This window comes from Gekko japonicus, unplaced genomic scaffold (genome assembly GCF_001447785.1).
Source record: "Gekko japonicus isolate JY-2015 unplaced genomic scaffold, Gekko_japonicus_V1.1 scaffold242, whole genome shotgun sequence".
Lineage (NCBI taxonomy): Eukaryota > Metazoa > Chordata > Lepidosauria > Squamata > Gekkonidae > Gekko > Gekko japonicus.
The window spans coordinates 1077823-1104091 of record NW_015159717.1 but is presented as its reverse complement, the minus strand read 5'-3'; the positions used below and the strand labels follow the sequence as shown (position 1 = coordinate 1104091).

The window sequence follows — 26269 nt, the reverse complement described above, 5'->3', positions numbered from 1 at the left end:
TTGGCTAGCAACAGCTGCATTTCAGCACCACTCTTGCAGGACAGATCTGTGATCTCCTGTGAAACGCTTGAGAGCAGCGATGACGAACTGGCCTCTTGCTTCCCAACTCCTGGCTGGTTACATGCACAGCATTGAGCAAGGCAGACCCAATTCACAGTCTCTGTGCACTAGGGGCCTCCTAAGCCAGCAACAGCCAGACTTCTGCGCTTCTCCCATGCTCCACCTCTGGTATAAAAGTCCTAACTAAACTTTAAAATTACGCCTCACTAGGAATAAGGGAAGGACTCCTATATTAACAAACAATAACCACCATGCCCAGCTCCAACACCTCCTTAGAGATGCACTCTTAAGATTTAATGGTATTGTATAGGATCCGGCCCCCACGCCTCACTAGGAATGAGGGAAGGACTCCTATATTAACAAACAATAACCACCATGCCCAGCTCCAACACCTCCTTAGAGATGCACTCTTAAGATTTAATGGTAGCATAGCCAGCTAGGCACAAGAATTCAGCCTTGGAGATCAGTTACCCATCAATCAGACAGTATTTAAACAAGAAATAGTTTTATTTATCACAGAACTTAACACAGACTACAGAAAGTACTGAAAACAAGAAAACACCTATGGCCCTCTGTGGCCCTTACTACACATTAAGTATATTCATAGTTACCCGAATGATCCATAGTCCAGAATGTCCAAGTAAACAGTCCATTAGAATAGTCCAAGTATCTTTAGAAACAAGAGCTCCATTATGCCAGCACCTCACCATGTGCTTTACATGGAGTCCTTAGTCTGCCTCCAGCCTCATGGCACAGACAAAGCATTTCAGAATAAGTCCACAGACAGCAAGTAACAAGAACAGAACAGCAAGCAGAAAATCTGAGCTCATGTCTTTGTTTTCAGACTAATAAAGGGCAATTTCAGGATTCAAATGACCCCGGGCCAGGAGCCAATTGAACAAGATCTGAAAGTGTCCAAGTGTCTTGAGTGGTCAGTAGTATTGAAGCCCCACCTGCAGAATGTGACTCCAAACCCTAACCACTCCCTCTAACCACCCCTCCATGTGGTACGTGACTCCTGGCAGCTAGGCACAGCTAGGCTCCAGTAGGTCTGCCAGAAGTGTGAAACATGCGTGTTTATATGACAGGGCAATTGAGCAAATGGTCAGGCATAGGAAGCTAGAACAACAGGGGGTGAGAGCAAAAGGCATTCCAAGGGGAAACATGATCCTACATAACATTCAAAGGAAGACATGAGGCCTATAGGAATTAATATTTCTATACACCTGCCCTTTCCCACAAGTGGGCTCAGGGCAGGTCACAGCAGAGGTATAAAGAAGAAAACAACTTCTTTAAAACCGTAACAATCAGAATCCTGAATAAAAGACTGATGATAGGTCAGCAGTAGATTGTACAGCTTGTGTTGAAGATCAGGCGGACAGAAATCTGAATATGATAAACAGTTCTGTTGTACATGATGGTGACAACTGCCATCTGCACCATAAGGCAATTTGGAGGCAGTTTGGGCAAGGAGGGGCCTAAATGAATGGATGCCTGCCAGTTAGCCAAAAGCCTGGTGGAACAGCTGCTTTACAGGCCCTGCAGAACTGTAAATCCTACCTCCTTTTCCTCTAGGAAAACTATCCCTGATTTAATCACCGCCGTTTGAAACCCATTTAGAAATGTGTGTTTTCACACTGATTCCAAGGCTCTGGATTGGAACTAATATCCCACAGGTGGAACTCTGTTCACAGAATGGGTCTGTGCTTCCACTTCTATGGAAGCCACCTGCATTCCTCGAAAAGCATTCCTGAGAAGGAATCTTGGGGAGTGGTATGGGATATAGTGTGGGGAGTTGAAGCTTGAGGAGGCAATTGACAGAAACCATAGACAAATACATACCTTGCACAAGGAGAACTGGTGTTCATGTGCAAGCGGTTCTTTGGAACAAACCCAGTACTTTTTGTAACTCTAAACCTAAGTTCTTCTAATTTTCTTGGAGGAGTGAAGTTTCTTTATTTGACTTACTGTAAATACTTTTGCTTTATAGCTTGCCAAGAAAGAACTGGACTGGTTTCACACAGATTTAGAAGTGATAATAAAAAGGTGGCAGCAGGAAAAAAAAGAAAATCAAGAGGGACTAAAAGCAAGAAAGAATAAAATAAGAATGCTAACAGATACGAATGAGATGTAAGTTTATTCTGTAAATAAAATCTTGTTACCATGAGGAAAATATGAGGAATAGATATAGAAAGTGTATTTAAGTTTGTAGATTTTTGCAAGTTTTCGACTTGTGTGGATGTTGCTTTTCAAGCTTCATTCTACCACCTTCAACATTGGCTACCATCCATAAGATTTATTTTTTATTTATTCTCTTCATTTATATCCCAACTTTCTCCCCAGTGGGAACACAAAGTAGCTTATGTTGTTTTCCTCTCCATTTTATCCTCATAACAACCTTGTGAGGTAGATTAGGCTGAGAGTGTGAATGGCTTAAGGCCACCCAAGTGACCTTCCATGGCAAGATTGGAGATTTGAATTTGGGTCTCACAGATTCTGTTCTGATTCTAACCACTACATAATGGGTTTGCAGTGTTCTTCTGGATGAAAACAGGGATGGCACCATCTAGGTCTGCTACAAAAACCTGGAACATTATATTTGGTCTCAAACTTGCCTGGCACCTGAGTCTTCCTTTTATATTCACAGGCTGCAACCAGAGAAGGGTAGCCTCCAGTACAGCTAGAATCAGTTTAGTTTGCTGGGAAGTATTAGTGACTGTGACCTAATATTCATGAGGACCCAATCTAGACTTTTGTCTAACTGCCTTAGTTCTCACCTTGTAAACTGAAGCACAAAACAGTGAGGCAGTAGGATTATTTATGTCAATCAGCACTTGTTTTGTTACAGTGCTTTCATCAGAGTGTCCGCATAGTTCATTTTATTTACTACCTTTTTACACTACTCTTCAATTAAGAATTTGCAAAGCTGTGTACAGTGTAACACAAAATGCAGTGTATACAATCAGTAAAAACCAGTGAAAAACCAATCAACACATCGCTTAGTGTACATAATGGTTCTACCCAATTAATTTTCCTAACCTTTGTGTCGTATCTGTGAAGGCTGGTCTATGAATGCTTATTCAACTGATCTTCCTGTTTGTTTCTGGTTTTCACTGGCTTTTCTTGTTTTCATTGCTCGCACAGTTGATTAACAAATATGTTTTTGGGGTAGCCAGATATTGGCTACTACCAGATAATGCATATGATTGATATGATTAGTTAATTTTGTATTTGAATAGATGCATTTTCTGAAATTAACCTGCTTTCTCCTAAAACTTGTGCATATTAAAAACAGGTACAAGAGAAACATTGATGAGAAAGAGAAGCAGTACAAATTGTATTTGGATGAATTCCTTGAGATCAGGTAAATGTGTATTTGCTTTACTAGTTGGCCCAGTTCTTTAAACATTACAACTCTCATAAATTACTGCTTCTCCAAGGAAAAAATAAAGCAGTGCAGTCTGGTTTGAATATTCAGTTTTTTCTGATCAGAGGGTTTCTACCAATAAACCAGTTAGGTTTGCCTGTTTGAGTTTTTCAAAACATGCATGAACAGCTTCTTGATGATGGATGCATGTGTTCATTCTCCCTGCTTTATACAGCAGCTATTTCACTTTAATTATTAGGAATATTCGTGTCATGTATGAAGGCAATACTTAGTTGTGCAGATGAGCAATTACAGTTGTGCTGGGTTAACGTTAGGGTAAATCACTACTTAGTAACAATTGGGAGGTGGGTTTAGAGTGTGGGCTGAAAACGGAGTCCTTGGACTATACCTCAGTGGAATTTACAGGCTGGCAGATATCACTGTCTCAGCCTCCCTCTGTACCGTAGAGATAAAACTTTTCACCTTCCTTACAGGATTGAAAAAAGTATTTGTGAAGCAGTGTTTAAGGAATAGTTAGGAAAACTATACAGGCACAGAATAGAGGATCTTCTTCGTGATATCTGTTCATCACACCTCTGAGATATAGTGCACCTACGCCGACCTCGATCGGTTCCTCTTGAAAGCGAAAGGGATTTTCGCGCCCGCTCCCCAGTCACGTGCCGGCCCCACTGCGCATGACCAAGGGAGGGGCATGACAATCCTGCCAGTTCTGTTCTGACCGCCGCGCTGGTAGGATCTTCTGCGCTTCGGTCGGTAAAAAAAAAAAGGGCTTTTAGGCCTATTCCTCGTTTTTTCTTCGAAGTTTCTTCGTTTTCTTCTTGTTTATTTTTGCAAAGTGAAAGGACTTTGTTTTTACGGATTTATTTCTTTTTGGACTCTGTTGTGTGTGTGTCCCCTCTCCCGGCCTATGGCCAAGAGGTGGGGTTTCTTTAAACGGTGCCTTAAGTGCAGCAGCAAGATCGCCCCCCCTTCCCCAGACAGACACTCGCTTTGTCTTTTGTGCCTTGGGGAATCGCACCGAGTGAACTCTTGTGTTCATCACACGAAGTTTTTGAAGCAGACAAGGAAGCTGCTGGACTTCACGTTGCGCTTTTGGAGATGAGGCTTTCATCAGTGTAGTCACAGGACTCTTCTGGGCATGCATCAATGTTGACTGTCACATCAGCATCGATGGCTGCACTGTCCCCGATATCGACTCATGTAGATGTCGACCGCCCGATGCTGAAACGCTCAGCCCAGACATCTCAGTCCTTAGCCCATACTCCCTCCAAAAAATGCAGGGAAGGCAAGGATGATCGGCCAGTCAAGCATAAAAAGCATAAGAAAACTCCCCCTCTGCAATCTCCGCTGACTCCTCGGAGGGCCTCGGAACCGAATCCTACGGGGGCTGCTTCACTTGACCCTCAGTGCCGACAACAGCCACAAGGTGTACCTCAGTCACCTTCGCTGCGTCCTATCCAGCTCACGGACTCTGAGCACAATATGGACTTGACACAGATCTCCCGGTCTTCCAGTGTCGAAAGTCTGCACTCAGATCGTGGAGCCAATGCATTTGTCCATCCTTCACAGCTCCGTCCTGATGATGAAGACCGACCATCAGCACCGATCCATCCGCCACAAGCACCCTCCTGGGACCAACAGCAGTGGCAATATATGTATGGGACCTATCTATTTACAGGCAGTATGCCGTGTTTCCTATCCCAACCAGTAGAATGAGACCGCCAGTCCACCTCTTCATGCATCTCCTGGTATCGAGATCGTCCATTGATGCCGGAGTTCGGGAGGCCCCATCTGTCGAGACCGACGGGCAAACCTCCCAAGCCGTCGCACCCGACAATTCCAAAGTGTAAAGAGCCATTGAACCCAATTCCATCAGTACCAATGCTACCTATGTCATTTTCTGAGCCATCTGAGTACTCCGCCTCTTCAGACGCCTCCTCCCAATCAGGGAATGAACACTTCTACACCGATTGCCTTACCGATGACTTCGGTCCTCCTTCAGGCGGCTAAAGTCCCATAGTCTCACCCGGCATCTATACCCGTCTCGAGCCGGAGGGTAGATCATATGTATAAAATGCAGGAGCAGGATGCTGAATTTCTGTTTACCCACCCTAAACCTATTTCTGTTGTAGTCATTTCTTCCTCCAAGGGCAGACGCAGTCATTCCACCCCCTCTGAGAAAGAAAGAAGGAAACTTGATTCATTTGGAAGAAAATTTTATTCTGCGGGAGCTCTTGGCATCAAGACCTCAAACTATACAGCATGTATGGGGAGATATCAGTTTGCTCTTTGGGAGCAGATGTCTGAATTTATTGCAACCCTCCCTGAGGACGCTAACCGTCAGGCTCGCAGGATTCAGAAGGAGGGAATGCTTTTGGTGAAGCAGCAGCTCAGTGCAGCTAAGCACACATTGGATGTGGCTGCCAAAATGCTGACTTCAGCAGTTATCCTCCGACGTCACGCCTGGTTGCATTCTACTGCCCTACCGCAGGACACCAGGACTCTCATTGGAGACCTTCCATTTGAAGGTGAGGGCCTTTTCAGTGCCACGACTGATATGGTCCTGCAAGACCTAGACAAAAGTATGAAGATGTCGTGGAATTTAGGAGTCATGTCAGCTCCTAAACTATCCAAAGCAAAATCCTGCTATGGTCTCACAGATCCTCTCTTAAGTCGTCCCCGGAAGCACAGTGGGAACGCTCACCCACCATGACTTCCCGCCCTTATGGGCAAAAACCAAAATTCTCATCCGTCGCTCTGACTCCGAAAGCTTCCAAGCAGAGCCTTTGACTCCTGTTGTCCCACCCTTACCCGCCTGTCTCCCTACTTGGCTGCTTGGCAGCGAATAACATCAGACCAGTGGGTACTGTCCGTCATCGAAAAGGGGTACCTCATAGAATTTATCCAGGTACCCGAGGCCCCTAACTTCATCATTACTCCACCATCCAGTATGCTCCTGGAAGAAATCCAGAACCTTCTTCAAAAGGACACCATCGAACCAGTCCTGACAGCACAGCGTCAACATGGGTTCTACTCCCGTTATTTTACAGTCCCCAAAAAGGACGGAGGACTCTGCCCTATTATGGACTTCAGGGGACACAACCAGTTTATCTCCTATCGGAAATTCCGAATGACAACATTACAAAGCATTCTCCCCCTTCTCAGTAAGGGTGTCTTGATGGTAACCTTGGACTTGCAAGACACATATTTTCATATAACTATCCACCCATCTCACAGGAAGTTTTGCATTTTGCAGTCGCAGAAGACCATTTTCAGTACAAAACCCTTCCTTTTGGGCTCTCAACAGCGCCCAGAGTCTTTACAAAAATGATGATTGTCATTGCGGCGTACCTCCGTCTCCAGAGTGTACAGATCTTTCCGTACATAGACGATTGGTTGCTGGTAGCAAGCTCCAGAGAGACTGCTCAACCATATCAATTTAACGCTGGTCACTTTAGACGTGCTGGGCCTGAGGGTGAACCTGAAAAAGTCAATGCTCCTTCCTTCCTTGAGAGTCCAGTTTATTGGAGTAATTTTGGATTCGACTGTCTGCCGAGCCTTTCTCCCTCCCAAAAGGGCGGAAGACATTATCGCTCTCATCAACCTGATAAAAACACAGGGAGATGCATCAGTGAGGCAGATTCAATGGCTTTTGGGCCTGATGGCCGCCACCACAGTGGTTCTTGTCTTCACCAGACTACAGATGAGACCACTTCAGCTGTGGTTCCTCAAACGTTTCCATCCACAGTGGCAGCAATCTCAATGGTTCGTGCTACCTGTGCAAGTGCTGAATTCCCTGCAGTGGTGGGAATCTCCAGACAACCTCCTTCAGGGAGCCCCATTCCTTGCACCCAGCCCCAAAATTACCCTTACCACAGATGCATCCCTGTGGGGATGGGGGGCTCACCTCCAAGGTGTGTGTGGGTGCCAAATAGGAACCGCATGTGGCCCACAAATACATCAACTGGAACTGCTCGCCATCCAGTATGCCCTAAGGTCTTTTTGCCACCTCGTTGCTCAGCATACGCTGGCAATCCTGACAGACAACACCACCACACTGTGTTATCTGAACAGGTAAGGCAGGACAATGTCCAGGGGGCTCTGTCGACTGGCCTGGGAGATTTGGACCGAATGTCAATCCCAGGGTGTGCTCATCAATGCTGCTCACCTGCCAGGATCGCTCAATGTGTATGCGGACTTTCTGAGCAGAGGAGGCACAGCCCTCCACAAGTGGGAGCTCAACTGGGCTTATCTCCAACCAATTTTCCACAGATGGGGTCACCCAGAAATCGATGCGTTTCTGACGCGTCGGAACGCAAAGTGTCGTCTGTGCTGTACCAGGGCGGGACAGGATCCTCTGTCTCTGGGGGACGGTCTCTTGTTCCCGTGGTCGCACAGGCACATGTACCTGTTCCCACCTATTCCTCTATTAACCAGAGTGCTGAGCAAGATCATGAAGGAACAACCTCAATGCATTCTCGTGGCATTATGGTGGCCACTTCAGCACTGGTTCCTAACTCTGTTCCATATTTCCCAGGGCACTTACATACATCTCCTCCGGCACCAGATGTCCTCCTAGCTCAGGAGGGCCTAGTGTTTCACCACGATGTATCACACCTCAGACTCACGGCGTGGAGAATCCCTTAGCACAGCTCAGAAACACGATTGACCTTGTTCTGTTGAACTGTCGGAAGCCACCTACACACGCTTCCTATGAAGGGAAGTGGAAGAAATTCATGTCGTACCTCAAGTCGTTGAGTTTACCACCACCCCCTACGGACTTGAGGATAGTTTTCGGATTCTTGTTGACCCGCCTGGACTTGGGTCTTAGTTGCTCTTCTTTAAGGGTCTACTTAGCTGCCATTTCTGCCTATCATCCTGCAGTGGGTGGCTATTCTGTTTTTTCTCACCCGCAAACGAAGCAGTTTCTGAAGGGCCTCACTCGCCTCTTTCCTCCGACTCGTGGGCTGCCTCCTTCCTGGGATTTGCCTCTACTACTGTCCAGATTAACGAGCAAACTGTTTGAGCCCATGGCCACATCTAGTCTGCAGCTTCTGTCATGGAAGACTGCCTTCCTAGTAGCCATTACATCAGCAAGACGAGTGAGTGAATTGTCTGCACTCCATTGCGATTCTCCATATTTGGGTTTTCACCATGATGGTGTCACCTTGGCCCAGGATGTCTCTTTCCTGCCCAAGGTTGTTTCCAAGTTCCACTTTTGAGCCGACATTGCTCTTCCGACGTTTTCCCCGTCCCCTATGAGCAACGAGGAACGCCGCCTTCATACTCTAGACGTCAAGAGAGCCATACTCTTCTACCTCAATGGGACAAGGTTATTCCATCAGTCACCGGCCTTGTTCGTCTCCTATAGCACACCTGTGCAGGGGAAGAAGCTTTCTTTGCAACGTCTATCCAAGTGGGTTGTGGAAACCATCAAACTGTGGTACTGGCCGCATGGCCACTTCTGGGCCCGCTCCGAGCGCATTCCACCTGGGCAGTAGCCACATCCACAGCCTTCCTGAGAGGGTTGTTGCTCACTGATATCTGTTAAGCAGCAACCTGGGCTACCCCCCACACGTTCGTGAAGCATTATTCCCTGGATGTGCGTCTTCATCAACGTTCTGTGGTGGGACGGGCAGTGTTGTAGGCGGCGTAAGTCTAGGACCTTCAGCTCCCTCCTCCAGGTAGGCCTGTTTTTGCTTGCTAATCTCCCAGAGGTGTGATGCACAGAGAACATGAAGAAGATAAACAGGTTGCTTACCTGTAACTGATTATCTTCGAGTGGTCATCTGTGCATTCACACCGCTCTCCTTCCCCTCTGCTTTCGGTCCTCTCCTTTTTTATTACTCTGAGACTGATGGCAGTGGTCAGAAGGAACTGGCGGGGGTGTTGTGCCCCTCCCTTGGTCATGGGCAGTGGGGCCAGCACGTGACTGGGGAGCGAGCGTGAAGATCTCTTTCACTTTCAAGAGGAACCGATCAAGTTTGGCGCAGGCGCACTATATCCCAGAGGTTTGAATGCACAGATGACCACTTGAAGATCATCAGTTACAGGTAAGCAGGTAATTGTGTTTGTCCAAAGTAACAGTACTCTTAAAAATATATATTGCTTTCTTTGAAGAACCAGGTTGTATTTCAAAGAACCAGGTTGTATTTCAAACATAACCTAACTACTTTTTGAATTTGTTTCACAGCAATAAATTTGAAAATGAGAAAGTAAAAATGGAAGGACTTATTAAAAAAAGTCACAATGAGTACCTGGAGAATGTGAAGCAGGCTGTTGCAGCAGAGGTAAAATTTTGCTTACCTTCATTTCTCACCATTCGTGCCCATGGTTCATTGAAGTTACAAAAATTACCTTCACAACCTTTCTTGAAATACTTGCCTAGAACTATGACAGTCAAAAATAATACTGTTCCAGAAGGGGGGGGGGAACCCTATCATGTGGTGCCTTAGCATATAAAGGGTTTTTTTGTTTTGTTTACGAATGTGTTCTGAGCTTTAGAACACTGCATATGAAATCTGCTATCTTCTTTATACCTGAAACTGATAGCGTTTGTAAGATGTTAATAAAATACAAAATTGCTTTTACGTATCTTGTATGATTTTGAATCTTAATGTACTTTGTATCCAGTGGTTCTCTTTACTTTTCCCTAAATAACGTTTGAGCACTCCCAAATAAATAAATATACCAAAGATCTCTAGCAAGTTCAGGAAACTAGTCAAAAGGTTCTTTGAGCTTGTGGATCATGTTCCATAATGCTACTTTCTTTGGCCTCACCTGTTTCTGTTCTTTGTGGAAGGTTATATGCTGTTGTAAAATGTTTTTTATTTTGTTATAATGGGTTACATATATATAGATCTTTTTTGTGTCTGTGGGTCACACTGATGGGATAAGGAGCCTGTGCTGACCCTGATTGGTAACTTACAAGCTCCATAGAAAAGGGGTTTTTGCAACCTTTCCCCAGGCTATGCACAGCAGCTCCACCATGCATGCCCACAGGGGTGGGCGTAGACACCCTGCCAGTTCTCTTCTGGCCACTGCACTCTGGTCAGTGAACTTCCCTTTCTTCTTTAGCTCCTTTCTTCGACTTCTTCATAATTTTTTTTTAACTGCCCCCCAAAGGGGCAGGATTTTATTGCATTTTCCACATAACATACACAAACAATCATAACATATACATACATATACATACATACTAACATACAAACAAATACATGGAGGTTATTCTTAATTCTACCAATATTTATACTAATACCTATTCCGCCTTAATAACAATTTCTCATGAACTCTGTAAGCAACTTTTCTATCTCTATCATCCTAACAGGTAAGCTTGCCTACATATGTTTGTCATACCAGTTATAAAACTGTGACCAAGTATTCTCAAATGTCGAATCTGTTGCGCCTTTTATCAAAAAAGTAAATTTGTCCAATTCCGCAGCCTCCAAGATTTTGTTTACAAGTTCTCGTTTTGTTGGTATCTCCAGTAATTTACAATATTTTGCATAGAGAATTCTTGCAGCCGGAATTAAAAAAACAATCAAATAGCTATTATCTTTGTTAGAATTATCAGGTAGAATATTCAACAACAAAGCCTCTGGTGTAAATGGTAACACAGTCCCTAATACCTTTTGCAAGATTTCGTGTACCATTACCCAGTATTTCTTAGGTCTTTCATAATGCCACCACATGTGGTAAAATGAACCAACCTTATTTTCACATTTCCAACACTTTTATGAGAACATTTTGGGTCAATTTTAGCCAGGGGTTATTTCATAGAAAAAGAGCTAGGGGAACTCATTAGAATAACTTATTAGCACATGCCACACCCCCTGACATCAGGGGCCCGGCGGTGGACCTGCAAGGCCAGCGGGAGTGCGAGGAAGCCCCGCCAAGGCCCTCCCTGGCCCCAGGCAGGCAGCGGTGGGGAGAGGCGGGGAGGAAGCAACTTACCCTCCCTCTTCTCCTGCCTCCTCCTGGCTGAATGAGGGCTGGAAGCGGGGAGGCCGGAAGCAGGGGGCAGGGCTTCGTCATATGCCCCGCCCCCCTGCACCTCACCCGGGGGAACTGCGTTCCCCCGCGTTCTCCCCTGAAATGACCTCTGCTTCCGTCCATCTTCCAGCAGAGGTGGCCCACAAAAATAACCAGACACTTTTCAGTTCCAAAACCAGGTCTGAAATAAAATTGAAAAGGATCTAGATAAAGCGTGTCATACAAGATTATTTGGGGGCATCCCTCAATGTGGTCTGGGAACATCCCTACACTACATTAGGAGTTTCAGTGTTGTAAAGTAACATCATTAGCCCTAAATTACAAAACAGTATGTTACTTCTGTTTTACTTTTGGACCAGATTCTACCAGAACTGAGTAGGTTTAGATCTGGTCCAAGATGCCCGTATCCAGTGCTGCTTGAAATATTTATGGACACTTGCTTTTCCATACCATAATGCATGCCACCCTAATTGAAGGTCGTGGCATTCCAGTTTTAGTGTTCTCTTATCTTCCAATGTGACCCAATCTTTAATCCACGTCAATGCAGCTGCTTTATAATAAAGGTTCCACTTAGGAAGGCCAAAGCCCCCCCTTTCTTTAGTATCTTGGAGAGCTTTCAGTCCTATTCTGGTTCTCTTGTCTTGCCAAATGAATTTTGATAACGCTTGCTCCAATTCCTTAAAAAAAAAAATTGGTTTTGAAGAATGGGGATTGTTTGGAATAAAAATAGCCATTTAGGAAGTATATTCATTTTAACTGTTGCGATGCAGCCCATCAAAGATATCTGTAAGTCTTTCCATTTCTCTAGATCCTGTTTTGTTTTCCTCAGCAATTCTTTATAATTATTCTCTTGTAGTGAGCTGCATTTGCTTGTCATTACAATTCCTAGATATTTTCTTCTGTAGTTGGAAACCTGATGTTTCTTGTAGTTGAGTTGTCCTCTCCTCTTCCATAGACTTCTCCATAATTGAACCTATTGTCTTCTCCAACTCCACTAATCCAAAAAAAAAAAAAAGTATTTCATCCTCCCCCCTTCCCCCATCTCGGTCTATATAGGGATTTTTCAAGAGGTGTTTTCGGTGTGGGAGAAAGCTCACCCTGTTGGACAGCCATTCTTTGTGCCTCCTGTGCCTGGGGAAAGCGCACTGGACAGGTTCCTCTGTCCATTTCTCAAAAATTTTGAAACAAACCAGAAAAAATTGAGCAACAAGGCTCCAGGCAGTGTTACTGGAATCCGCCTTGGCTCCTTCCAAAATTCCAGGGAAACTTCTGACATGGGAGAAACAGGTGAATTGACCTTGTCATTTTGCACCTCCAAGCCAGTCCTTCCACGATGAGACAGCTGCAGCACCAGCCAGAAGACCCATGTTGACAGCACAGAGACCACAATTGCCCCGGGCACACACTACCATTGGTCTCAGAACAATCCAGTTTTGAAGACCTACATTGTGCCTCCGGTGTTAACTTGGATGACAATGACTCGAAACAAAAAACTCCACATTCAATTCCATTGCCACCTGTACAAATGAACAAGGGCATGCCCAAATCATACAGAGATCTGGTCAAGAGGACGGCCCACATGCTGGGCCTCTCTGTCTTCGAACCTCAACCAAGAGGTGACAGACCTGGTGTTTTTCTGCAGTTGGACACCTCTACTGCCATAGCCCCCCCCCCCATGACATCAGTCATGCTCCAGGCAACATCTGTCTCTCCAAGACGTCTAGACCACATGTATAAAGTGCAAGAAACTGGGGCTGAATTCATATTTTATCATTCTAAGCCCAACTCCTTAGTGGTAACCACCTCCTTCAAGAGCAAACATACTCATTCAATGCCAGCTGACAAGGGGAAGAAATTGGATTCCTTCGGTAAGAAGTTCTACTTGGCGGCAGCCCTAGGAGTCAAGAATACTAACTGGCATGTATGAGCCATTACCAGTATGCCCAATGGGAGCAATCCTCTGAAGTCTTCACTGCCTTTCCAGAAGACAAGAGGACGGTGGCCAGGAAACCACAGAAAGAGGTCATATTGTTGGCAAAACAACAGATCAGCTCCTCCAAGTATGCTCTAGACTGATACCATGCTACAGGACATGGACAAAAGCATAAAGGCCTCTTGTAACCTGAATGTCACAACTCCCACCCGTGCCTACAAGCCCAGGTCCAGGTCATGGTCTCAGCTTTCATCAGATCCTCTCTAGATCAACCGTGGAGAATTCAACAACCACAAAATGGCCACAGTCCACCCTACAATGCCAAGACCAAATTCTCTGGAACACAGCAATGATCCAGACCAAAGGCCCCCAGAACCTCCAAACGGCCTTTCACTCTCTCACCCTTGGTCCACCAAAGCCACTACCAACCACTTACCAACCCTGTGTGTTACCCACCTGCTTATACCCCTTCCTGTCATCCTGGGAACAGATTACATCAGACAGTTGGGTCCTCTCAGTTGCTCAGTTGTCCCCCACTCCATGGCTTGTCGCCACCCTCCCCAATCAGGAGGAGATAAAACTCTTCTAGAGAAACAGGCCATAGAGCCAGTACCCTCAGAATCAAGGGGACATGGCTTCTATTTCTGATATTTCACTTTTCCCAAGAAAAATGGTGGCATCCAACCCATCACAGACTTGTGGGCACTGAACAGATTCATCACCTACTGCAAATTCTGCATGATGACCCTTCATCACATCCTACTGTTACTCAAGGAAGGGACCTGGATGGCCACAATAAACCTACAGGATGCATACTTCCACCTCAGCATCAGACCATGTCACCGATGATACCTGAGATTCGCAGTGGGACAAGATCATTACCAGTACAGGGATCTCCACTACTCCACAAATGTTCAGAAAAACAATGCTGGTCATCGCAGCTTACTTTAGTTTCCAAAGCATCATAGTCTTCCCCTACATAGATGACTGGCCCCTGGTGGCCGACTTGGAGGAATGTCTCATGGAAAATATCACAAGCATCCTAGCATTACTACATGGCCTGGGACAGAAGGTTAATCTCAAAAAATTCCAATCTCACTCCATCCAGATGGGTCCAATTTATCGGAGCCCTCCTTGACTCCAGGGCCTGCAGCGTGTTCTTACCACCTCAGAGGGTATCTGCAATAGTAACCCTGACTCGACAGATCAAATGGTAACAATTCAGGACAGTGATCTCCATCCAGCTCCTGCTGGGCCTTATGGTGGCTACGACAGTTTTCCTAGTTTTTTCCAAGCTGAGGATGAGGACCCTCCAATTCTGGTTCCTCAGATCCTCCAGACACCATCAGAACAGGAAACCTCGTCTACCACCATATGTGCTCCACTCCTTATTTTGGTGGGAATGCGAATGCAACCTAATAGAGGGTGCCCCATTTCAACCTCCATCCCAATGGAGACCTTAACCATGGATACCTCTCTCTGGGGATGGAGAGTGCACCTAATGGGCAAGTGTGTGGGAGCAGAACAGGACTCGCATCAGTGCATTCACCACATAAACTATCTGGAGCTACTAGCCATCAAAATTGGACTTCATTTCTTCCTCCCTGCATTGCAAAAAAAGGTACTGGCGGCATTCCATCTACATGATGACATCACACTACCCATCTTCTTCCTGGACCCCAAAGATGGTACTGGGAGACGTTTATACTCTTTAGATGTCCAGAAGGCTAGATAGGACGAGAGTTTTTCACAAAACCCTACAACTCTTCATCTCCTATGTGGGATAAAAGAAAGGCCATAAGATATCAGCCCAGACACTGGCAAAATGGATAATTGAGATGATCAAGTTATGCTATCTCTTAGCCAAATGCTTTCTACGAGGAAACATCAGGGTGCACTCAACGAGAGTATTAGCCACACCCACCACCTTCCTTAGAAGAATCCCTCTGGCATGACATTTACAAGGCAGCCACATGGGCGACACAAGCAGTACAAGTGAGTGCTTGAGTGTTTGAGCGAGACAGCAGATGACAGTGGGATGATCCATTCTCCAAGCAGTGTGCAACTGAGTAGCTGCTAGCTTGTTACTCTCCCATCGGTGTGATGCACAGACTGTGAAGAAGATAAACAGGTTGCTTACCTCTAACTAATGATCTCCGAGCAGTCATCTTTGCATTCACACTGCCCGTCTGACCTTTCCCTCCGCTGTCAGCCTCCAGTCATAAATTTGGGGGGTTACACAGCGGTCAGAAGGAACTGGCAAGATGTCTGCATTCCGTTCCTGTGGACATGAGCAGTGGAGTTCCTGTGCATGCCCTGGGGAAAGGGCACAAAAATTCCTTTTCCATGGAGCTTGTAAGTTACCGATTGGGGTTCGCGTAGGTACCTTATCCTCTAACTGTGAATGTACAGATGACCACTCGAAGATCATCAGTTACAGGTAAGCAACCTTTATTCATTTCTACTAAACTACCTTCAAATCCAAAAAGGCTTCCTCCTCACAGAGTAATAATTGAATCTGAGTAGAAAGAAGAAACTAGTGTACAACCCAATGCTTTTAAAATTCTGATATAGTCATTTTTTCTGATATAGTCATGTTATATTTAATTTTATTACAATTTTATTTTATATTCAATTTTAATTCAGGTGTTGGTCCTTGAAAACTGGAAGGATACTGAATTATTCAAGTTGCATGTAAGAGCAGCACACATAAAAGCCACTCTTAAATACCTAAAGGTCGTGAACAGGTATGGTTACGAATACGACTCTACTAAACTCTATGCTTTTGTAACTTTGTCTTCAGAATGCAGTCATGCACTATATATTGGGCTGCCCCTGAAAGACAGGATGTGGGTATAAATACTGTAGTAAACTGTTGGTTGAAAGGTTCTGCAAAAGAGCCATCTATATTTACTTTGTCTTTGCTCTTTAGCAAGCTATTGTCAATGAAGAAGTAATACATGTGTATTGAACTATTGACTGCTCAACTTGTATACTATACCATATTTGACCTTGCTCAACTATCAGTCTGCTTCTGGCTTTAGATTGTAAATTCAAATTGTTTTTTAAAAGTTACTAAATCACATTATCACAATGGTAGGAAATTCTTTAAACTGCAATTTTTCAGTTGCTCGGCATCACCTGACATGAAGCCTCAAGTTGATTCTTTGGAGTCCTTTATATCTAATATTGAAGAAGAAATGGGAAGAGTAGAGGTATGTATACTGTTAACACTATTTGTAGCATACAGATTCTGTAGATATCTCTTCTTGATAGAATTGAATTTCCTTTCCTTCTCATGACATTGCTAGACCCTTTGTTTCTGTGGGACAGGTTTATTGGGATACTATTGGTAATGCACAAGACTAAGCCTTTTGTATTCGTTGTATCAGAGGTTATTAATTGTTCTTGCTTCCTGAGCAGATTAGGAAGTGAATAATTTAGTGTAGTTGAAACTAAGTCAGTCCTGTTGTTGGTAATGCTGGAATTCATCATCAGTCTTCTGTGCAGTCTCACATTTTGTATCCAAATGCATCCAGGGGGCCTTGTGCGCCAGAGCCAGAAGAGATTATTCCCACCCAAACGGCCATGTGCTTTGGCACTCCAGGGCCCCAACCCTCAATTCCTTTTTCCCTGCTGAAAGAGAAGGTTCGAGCTTTAATTCCTCCAGTTCTTTGAGTGTGTGTTGGGCTCTATGGTCATTAGCCTTACCCCCCCATTCTCTGGTGGCAAGTGGCTATTTTCCCCTTTGTCAGTCATGGCGCAGAGGGCTTTGCTTAAGAAATGCACCCATTGTGGTGCCAAGATGACGCAGACGGATGAGCACAATCTCCGCTTTTTCTGCTTGTGTGAAGGGCACGGCATGTCTAGTTGCAAGGCTTGTCAGCATTTCATGCCTAAAGCCAGAGGAGATTGAGCTTCCAAATTCAAGGCAGGCCCTTTGGGAGAAGGCCCTCAAAACCGCCAATCCCCCGTTGGATCCATCCTTGGCTCCGGAGGAACTGCCCAAGCCTTTCTATTTAATTTTTTTATTATTTTCTCCACAAAAAAAGGTGGGATACAGAAGGGAAGAAGGGGTAGGGGGGAAATATAAATTCATCAGTTAAATCAGATGTATTACCAAATGTATAACATATTTCAAATATAGAAGCAGACAATAAAGCATCAATATTACAGAATTTTGGGATAGATTCTCTCTTTAAAGAATAAACAAGAACTTTCCTAAAGTTAACAATAATCTATTAACGATAAAAGAGATTACATCTTTAACAGTTGAACAAACTTCTATGCTAAAATTAAATCGTTGTAAAAGCCTTAATATTGTCTTGTTTAGCTGAATCTACATTTTATTCTTACTAATTATTTAAATACTAGTGGAATACAGAATAAAATATTGAAACTATAATCAATACCTTTATCACCTTTAATATGATATTCAGATAATTTCAAAACTAAAACAAAGTTAATTATTCCCATAGTATGAGTAATAAGGTTGCCATTTCTGCTGAAATTCTTTCAATGTTTTGTTTATATAATTGGTTAGTTTTGCCAATGTTGCATACTCAGTTGTTTTTCTTTCCAGATCTCTATTGTAGGACAGTCTACTGTTTTCCATTTCATTGCAAATATTTCTCTGGTACCTGTCAGCATAAATCTCAGTAGGTCTTGTGAGGTTCTGTCTATATTATCTGATAGGATTCCCAGCAACATAGTCTCTGGTTTCATTGGAAATTTGTTTTTTAAAATATTTTTAATTTCTTCATGTATATTTTCCCAGTATGTTTTTGTCTTGATGCAAGTCCACCACATATGGTAAAAGGTGTCATCTTCTTTTTTACATTTCCAGCAAGCCCCTTTGTAATTCTTGTCCATCTTTGCAATATCTTTTGTGGTGACGTACCATCTGTAAAACATCTTGTACCAATTTTCTCTTAATGCTTGGCTAGCAGTGAATCTAATACCTTTAGTCCATAGGTTTTCCCAACATTGAAACTGTATTTCCTCACTGAAATTTTGCATCCATTAAATCTTGCAGGGTTTGACCTGTTCTCCTTCAGAATCATATTGAAGCAGTAACTTGTAAATTCATCCTAATAAATTATCTTTAAATTGTGAGACAATGTATCTCTCCTTATATATAATTGAATAGTGGGTGCCAAAGTTCTAATTCTAAAATGCACTCCCTTAGTGTATGGCTGATGGCACTGCTCCTCAGCATATATCACCACCAATCAGAAGGCAAAGCCCGGGTCCCGCCCACACCACAACTGCTGCGACAACCTGGTCTTTTGCATATGGAAGCTGATTGGACTTCACTCCATTCCACACCTCACCCCCCCCCCCCCCCCCCCCCCCCGCAAGGCAGTTGGAATGTCAGTTGCATATGGAATCTGCTGTATTCTGGTGGTGTGCAGGTCCCAGATTCATGTTTTAAAAGCAGACTGACACTGTTTGCCCAAAGCCAGAGCACTCTCCCAGAGCCTCTTTCTAGATCCCGTTGTATTTATTTCCACAACGGGCCTTATTTCTAGTTCAAAATAAGTCAGTTCATTAATAACTCCTCTCTTGGTACAGATATCATTTTTTAATCTGGAAGCAATTTGAAAGTATATCCACCATTGTACCCAAGCCTTTCTGTTCTGAGTCTGCCATGTTGGTTCCATCAGTGCCCTGATCTGAATCTCAAAGGATCAATTTGAGATTGAGGTCCCCATCGGCTCAGAGATGTTCTTTGGAGCCACCAGCCAAGAAACCTATATCTAAATCCAAACATACGGAGAGGCACATATTGGAGTCTGCACATCAAACTCCTGTTCCAGTCTCTAATCCAACGCCTGATCCACCCTGCCTAAAATAACCGTTTCCCAGACCTGAATCACCCCCAGCATCTATCTCAGATGGAGAAATCAAAGTGAAACCAAGGACCCTGTCAGGTCTGAAAGTGCCTGAATCCCAGCCCAGCCAACCAGTTCCGTGGTCCCAGCCTCTTAATGTCCGTGCCCTGGCCTCGACATCCTTATCATCTGATGACAGCCGGATTTTTAACTTAGTGGGGTGACAGTTATGTCCCTGATCCAGAGCAGATCCTAGTTTGTTCTGACCCTCTCAGTACATAGTATCTTCATGTCCTCCACTGGCTACGATTTCCGGGAGTCGTCTTTCCACCATTCTGGTGTCGGATACTGAGGAAGGTGAAGATAGAGTACTCACATCCGATGTTTGTTCAGATACACCTTCAGACCCTAGTCTGGATGAACAAGTGGAAGATCCTGCCCCCGCATCACCCACAGAGGATTTTCGCACATACAGTGAGCAGATGTTGAGAATGGCTCAGTCTCTTGAAATTGAGGTGTCTGCATCTGACCACAAACCCAAAGACAAGATCCTAGGACATTTTTATGCTGAATCACCTGGCATTGTTTTCCCCTTGCTGGAAGTTCTGTTTGATGTGACACAAGAGTTATGCCAAAAAAGAGTATCCCTCCAAGACACATCGTGGAGTGTTGAGAATATTTATAGGGTAAATTAGGACTCTGTCAATTATTCGACTACTTATCTGCCTCCTTTCTCACTTGTCATCGAGGAGATGCAGCCCAGAGGGCGCCATTCATATCCTGCTGTGCCAACTGACACGGAAGGCAGAAAACTGGATCTCATAGGACATAAGATTTACTCTTCATCTGCCCTGGAACTCAGGATTGCCATCTGCCAAATTATTATGGTGGGATATCAGCTTTTTTTTTGAGAAAGAATCCTCCCTTACTTGGAGCTGTTACCCAGAGAATAAACAACCTCTTGCTAAATTGTTCCAAACTGAAGTAAAGTTATCCAAACAACAGATTAATGCTGGTCATCATGCTGCTGACACTTATTATTGACTTAAAAGATGCCTATTTTTTAATTTTAAAAACAGGATGATAAAAGGGATACAAAAGGGAAAAAGGGATTATATAACAAGTTGTATATATCAAAAATTATTATACATTGCATGGTATATCAAACAAGAAATTGAAAATATGTCTTCCCAACATCCCCTTCATCACAATTTAAAATATTTTCTATAAGGCATAGTGATCTTTACATCTAGTGGCTTTATCATATTATCACCTGGGTTTAGATGATAAGTTGGCCTTCTCTCACTGAATGTCTAAAAGGTTTATTTAATCCGTATCTGCCATGGGACCCGCTGGTCCCCCAATGGTCCCTTTCTGTGGTGTTGTCATAGCTGATGTTAAAAACCCTTTGAGCCCCTGACTACTTGCCCAGTGACTAATTTGTCAATGAAAGTTGGCTTTTTAGTGGCTATTACTTCCTCCAGGGGGGTCAGTGAGTTGGCTGCTTTGCGGGTGGACCCACCATTCCTTAAGGTGTTCCCTCAGAGGATAGTTCTTAGGCCCAGCATTCAGTTTTACCCAAGGTGGTCTCTAGGGTTCGTCTCTCTCAAGAGATCATACTATCAGTGTTTTCCCGCTCACCAGAATCAGAGAATGAGAGGTCTCTGCATACTTTGGATCTGAGAAGAGCTTTATTGTTTTATTTAAAGAGAACCTTGAGTTTCAGAAAACATGTCATTTTTTGTTTGTTTTGTGGGCCCTAATAGGGGTAAGAAGGCTTCATCACAGACCCTGTCTAGATGGATCGTGGCTATGATCACGACATGTTACAATCAGGCCAAACTCTCTTGTCCCTTGGGAGTGTGGGCCCATTCCCCTAGAGCGATGGCATCTTCATCTGTCTTTTCGGATGGAGTTCCTTTGCTGGAGATTTGCCAAGCCGCAACATGGTCTTCAGCTGGCAAGTTCGTGTGTCACTATGCCCTGAATCTGCATGCGAGAAGAGAGGTGCAAGTGGGCAAGGTGGCTCTTCAGTCTTTATTCAAGTGATGAGAGCATTTCCTGCCTCCTGGTGAGTAGCTTGTTAGAATATCCATGTGACACTGCACAGAAGATCAATGATGAAAACAGTGTTGCACTTACCTGTTAACTGATGCTCATAGTGGATCTTCTGTGCAGGCACATATACCATGCCTCTGGCACTGCTGCATGCTCTCTTTCGACTGCGTTGGTGCTTGAGTTACTGAGGGTGGGGATACTGGAGTGCCAGAACACATGACCATTTGGGCGGGAAAATCTCTTCTGGCTCTAGTGCACAGCCCCCCCCCCCAAGCTTTTAGCTATAAAACCTCTCTGCAGCAGGCCTGCACATACGCAGTGCCCATGTGTGGCTGCACAGAAGATCCTTGATGAACAACAGTTACAGGTAAGTGCACTACTATTTCACTTGTTGCGTTGAATATGAGGGTGATAAAAGTTTGAGTCCAGTGGCACCTTTAAGACCAACAAAGTTTTATTCAAAGTATAAGCCTTTGTGTGCAAAGTGCACTGTAAAGATGCTTGAGTCTATTGTATTCCTTTTTTCCAATTTTAAAAATTTATTATTACAACCCAGAAAACTGTAAGCAAGGGTTCAGTGCCAAAATAGAACCTTCCTCCTCCTATTTTCTGCATCCTTCTTCACACCCCAGTGAAAGTGTTCCAGTTGTAGCTTGAGTGGAACATTTGTGAAAATTGCAGATATCACCTTTTGTGAGCAAAATTGTCTTCTCTCCACAGAAGGGTATCACTGGATCCAGCCTACTGTACTTGTCCTTATGGCTGAAAAGGGGATCATATAAAAAATGGGATTAGGGATTTTTTAAAAATCCAGGCTTTCCAGACTTTTAAGGTAGTTTGGAAATGGATGGGACGTTTTGTCTAATTTGTGTACATTTTGAAGAAGGAAAGGCAAAGTTCTTTAGGAGAGTGGCACAAGCCAGTGTTGGAGCATCTGCAATGCTCTTGGCACTTTCATACCGACAGTGGTGGCATTGCTCTGACTGCATCCACAATTTGGAATAAAATAAGCCACAGAACACGTATCAATCGAGACTTCAACCTGGCATTCTTTTACATCTTTACCAAGGAGTGATGTTAATTTGTTCGAAAGAAACCCAATAGTACATCTAATTGCAGCTTGAATAGAACTGACAAAGCATCAATAGGGAACTTGAATGTAAGGGTATGGGATGAAGGAGCTATGAAAAAGCCATGATCTTCCAGATACACCAAATAACGGAAGGCAGGAGTCCTGAGAGACTTTGCAATAAAAAGAGATCATAGGTGGGGTATAAATGAATAAAGAAATTTATAATTTTTTAAGAAAAAAAAACACATAAATATATTAGTTCCTATAACCTAATTGGCCTTTTGAATCCAGTAGGTATTCCAGATTTTAATATTATTAATCATATGTTCCTTACCATTACCTGTGTTATGTTTACAAACTTGTCATATAATGCTGAAACATATGTAACCAATATTGGTACTTTTGTGCTTTGTTTATATTTTGTCTAGCTATCCTCACAGCTTGAAGTTTATGTTTGGAAAGTCTTTTTCAAATAAAGAATTAAAGAGCTGTAGGTGTATTGGAATTTAAATAAAATATTAATAGCGTTTTACAAGGGTTTTTTGGTGGAATATTTAAAGAATACAGGTATCTGAATCTTGCAGTCATATATTCATTAGTCAGATCAGTACTTCCGTTGGAAGCTATTGAAAATCGGTATGAATCTCGCACACTTCTACAGGGAGCATTTGCCTCAGATGTCAACAGTTTGGGCTATATAGGTCTTATTGCTTGAGCTGAATTGGCTGTAAGTCAGTCATCACTTTAAATATGTTTTCTCTCCTCCTTCCCCCTTCCACAGAGTCAGTTTGAAGAGAGAATTTGCATGGTAAAAAATGGTGCCCTTCTAAACAGCATCTCCAAAGTAGAAATTGCTGAACTTGAGCTTCCTCTCATTCCTTCATCAGTAAGTATCTAGCAATTTCAGGCCTTTTGTATTAGTTGTTTTGTTTGGAAGGCTAAAGGAATACTACATTCTCATCATCACTGCAGAACTGGGAGAGCTTAAAAATATAAGCACTGAGATTTACTGTATATATTAAAAAGGTGGGTTAAGCATTTCAGTGTTGGTCATGTAAACTTCCAGTGTATATGCACAGTAGAGCATTTCATATGGCAGGAACCGGGTGTGGGGGGGTACAGTGCCATTTCCACATGACTGCCTGGGATTGCCGCTCTTGTGAGAAGCAGACCCCTGGTGACTCACCACCACTGCCTTGAAGAGCCTGATGGTCTGGAGAATCACATCCCCGTCTCCACACCTTTAGCTGTTCAGCCAAACTGCTAACTGATATAAGAGTCCTAATGAATTAGACCAAAGATCAATCTAGTCCAGCATTATTTCCAGAGTGAGCAGTCAGATATTTCTGGTAGGCCATATGAGCAGAGCAATATCCCTCCCCCACGGTTGCTCCTCATCAACTAGTATTAATGAACATACTGCCTCTGATCATGGAGGTTCTATATATCCATCATGGTAAATAGTAGTTTTGGATGTATCCTTTAATTCATCCCTTTTTAAAGCAACTCTCTATGTCACAATACAACAACTTGGTTGAAGACATTAAGTGGGGTGAGGAGAGGGCTATGGGGATGAACTATTTTCTATGAAGTGAAGGGCTAAAATGTGCTAAAATACTGTGACAGAAAACTTCAAACTCCTTAGAATATGTTTATCTATAAAATAATTATCTATAAAATAATGAGGGGAGAGGGACTATTACGATAGTAAACTAGCTGACCCTCGTGCAGATGGTGGAAAGCAGAAAAGTGGGCCACCAGCAGACAAGCTAAGTGCCTACTTAGGTAAATCAACCAAAAGAAAAAGAGATCTCATCCTGCCTCACCCAAAAAAACAGTCTGATGAGGACTGAATATGCATCAGGACCATGGGATGTGGCAGCAGTTTGTTGCATACGTTGATAGAGGGAGAGGTGGGCCTGCAGGCATACAGGTTCCAAGGCATGAAGGACTTCGCAGGTAACAACCAGCACCTTGAACTGAACTTGGAAATAGACTGGCAACCATTGTGGAGTAGGGATGGGCATGTCAAGAATCGTCTTAACTCCATGTGTGAAAGGCATGATTATTGCTTTCATTAAAGATTGGGCATGTTATTACGTATTTGGAAATTTCCATTTTAGTAAATATTTTTTAATTATATTTATTAGTTTTCATAGACAAGTTGTTAGTACTTCATATAAATACATACATTTTAGAGTCTTTTATCGGTTTCTAACCATTTTTACAATCCTAACCATCTTAAAAAAAAAAAATCGCCTCATTTCCCCCCTGTAATAACAAATTTAGTTTATCAATTTCAGCTACTTCCATCAGTTTGTCTGTTACTTCTTCCATTCGGGGTGTATTATCTAACTTCCAATATTTGGCCCATAATATTCTTGCAGATGTAATTATATATGGTATTACATACTTTTCATTATAAGTAAGAACTTCCGGCATTATATTTAGTAAATATATTTCAGGCATCAAATCAAGCTTGACATTTACCACTTCATATATTATTCTCTGTATAGATTTCCAGTATTTCTGTATTTTTATACAACGCCACCACATAGGATAAAATGTTCCCACGTTTGACTTACACTTCCAACAAATATTAGAACAATTTGAATAACATTTTGCTATCCTTTCTGGTGGCCAATACCATCTATGAAAGATTTTAAAGACATTTTCTTTAAAGCCTACGGCTTTCATATATTTTGTGGTTTTCCAAATTTTTGACCAATTCTCATGTGGAACAATATGTCCTATGTCTCTCATCCACACCAACATATTGTGCTTCACTACTTCATCTGCCATGTCTTCCTCAAGTAAAATTTTATATAGTTTCTGAATCATTTTATCATTTGATGAGAGCCAGATTTTACCTAGGTTATTTTCAAGCCTTGAATATATTCATTCTGTTTTACTAAATCGTTAAAGTGTCTCTAGGGCAAAAATAAACAATAATGGTGACAGGGGACATCCCTGTCTTGTCCCTTTTTGGATCTCAATTTCATGTGTTAAATCACCATTAATTGTTATCTGGGCATGTTGTTCTTTATATATTGCGTTAATCATTGTCCCAAACTTCATACCACAGTCTGATATTTCCAGTTTTTGTAGAAGAAATGCCCATGATATATTATCAAATGCCTTTTCTGCAAGTAAAAAATTATAGACCTATATCGCTATTGAATGTAGACTATAAAATATTTGCCATTTTAGTAAATATTAGAACAATTCTGCCAATATAGTGAGACCAACAGTCATGCCTTTCTGAAGGAAATTCAAACAATTTTTGCATTGTCTCCTAGAGACATCAGGAGCAGGGAATGAGAGAAGGTACGCACCCTGGCCTCTAGCTGGCCTGCAGCATATCAGCTCTTTAAGCTTTAAAGGGCCATTATTTTCTGGGAGTGGAAGACTTGGCCTCCTACTGCTCATAAAAGGGCTGAGATGTTATGAACAAGCTGGGTGTGCTGAAAATAAGAGGTGTGTGCTGAAAATCCAGAAGTCAACTGTCCATAGGAAAGAATGTCCCTTTAAAGTGTTAGGGGCTGTTATGCTAGGGACAGCTGGGTGCTGGGGTGCATTTCCTCTCCCTCTTCCTTTTGCCTCCCTACTGGTATGTGTCAATAAGGCCTTTCACAAAACTGGATATATCTGTCACTGGAAATATCCGGCACTTTATCAGATTGGCAATATCCAGTTGTACACACCTAGTGCAGAGATCTTAAACTAGGTATAATATAATATGTGCCAAGTGGCCAGCTTTAGCTAGTTATTGGGCTGCTACATATTTCTGCCAGATGAAGTTTCTGGATTGTATCTTGAGGAACAGCTCCATGTAGAGCATGCTGTTGTTACTGTTGCATGGATGAGGAATTAATGGGGGCCTCAAATGTGTTAATACTTTCCCATAAACATGTTGTTTTAATGAAATTGGT

At 43.1% G+C, this 26269-nt stretch overlaps 1 protein-coding gene across 1 annotated transcript in view; it reads left to right on the top strand.

Moving 5' to 3' along the window:
- TTC3 (tetratricopeptide repeat domain 3) overlaps positions 1 to 26269 on the top strand; it is a 123784-nt gene that overhangs the window by 86652 nt on the left and 10863 nt on the right. Inside the window, exons 35-40 of the mRNA XM_015417716.1 lie at positions 2051 to 2190; positions 3356 to 3424; positions 9642 to 9738; positions 16020 to 16120; positions 16474 to 16588; positions 23119 to 23223. Of these exons, the coding sequence (XP_015273202.1) occupies positions 2051 to 2190; positions 3356 to 3424; positions 9642 to 9738; positions 16020 to 16120; positions 16474 to 16588; positions 23119 to 23223 (627 nt within the window). The remainder of the gene's footprint in view (positions 1 to 2050; positions 2191 to 3355; positions 3425 to 9641; positions 9739 to 16019; positions 16121 to 16473; positions 16589 to 23118; positions 23224 to 26269) is intronic.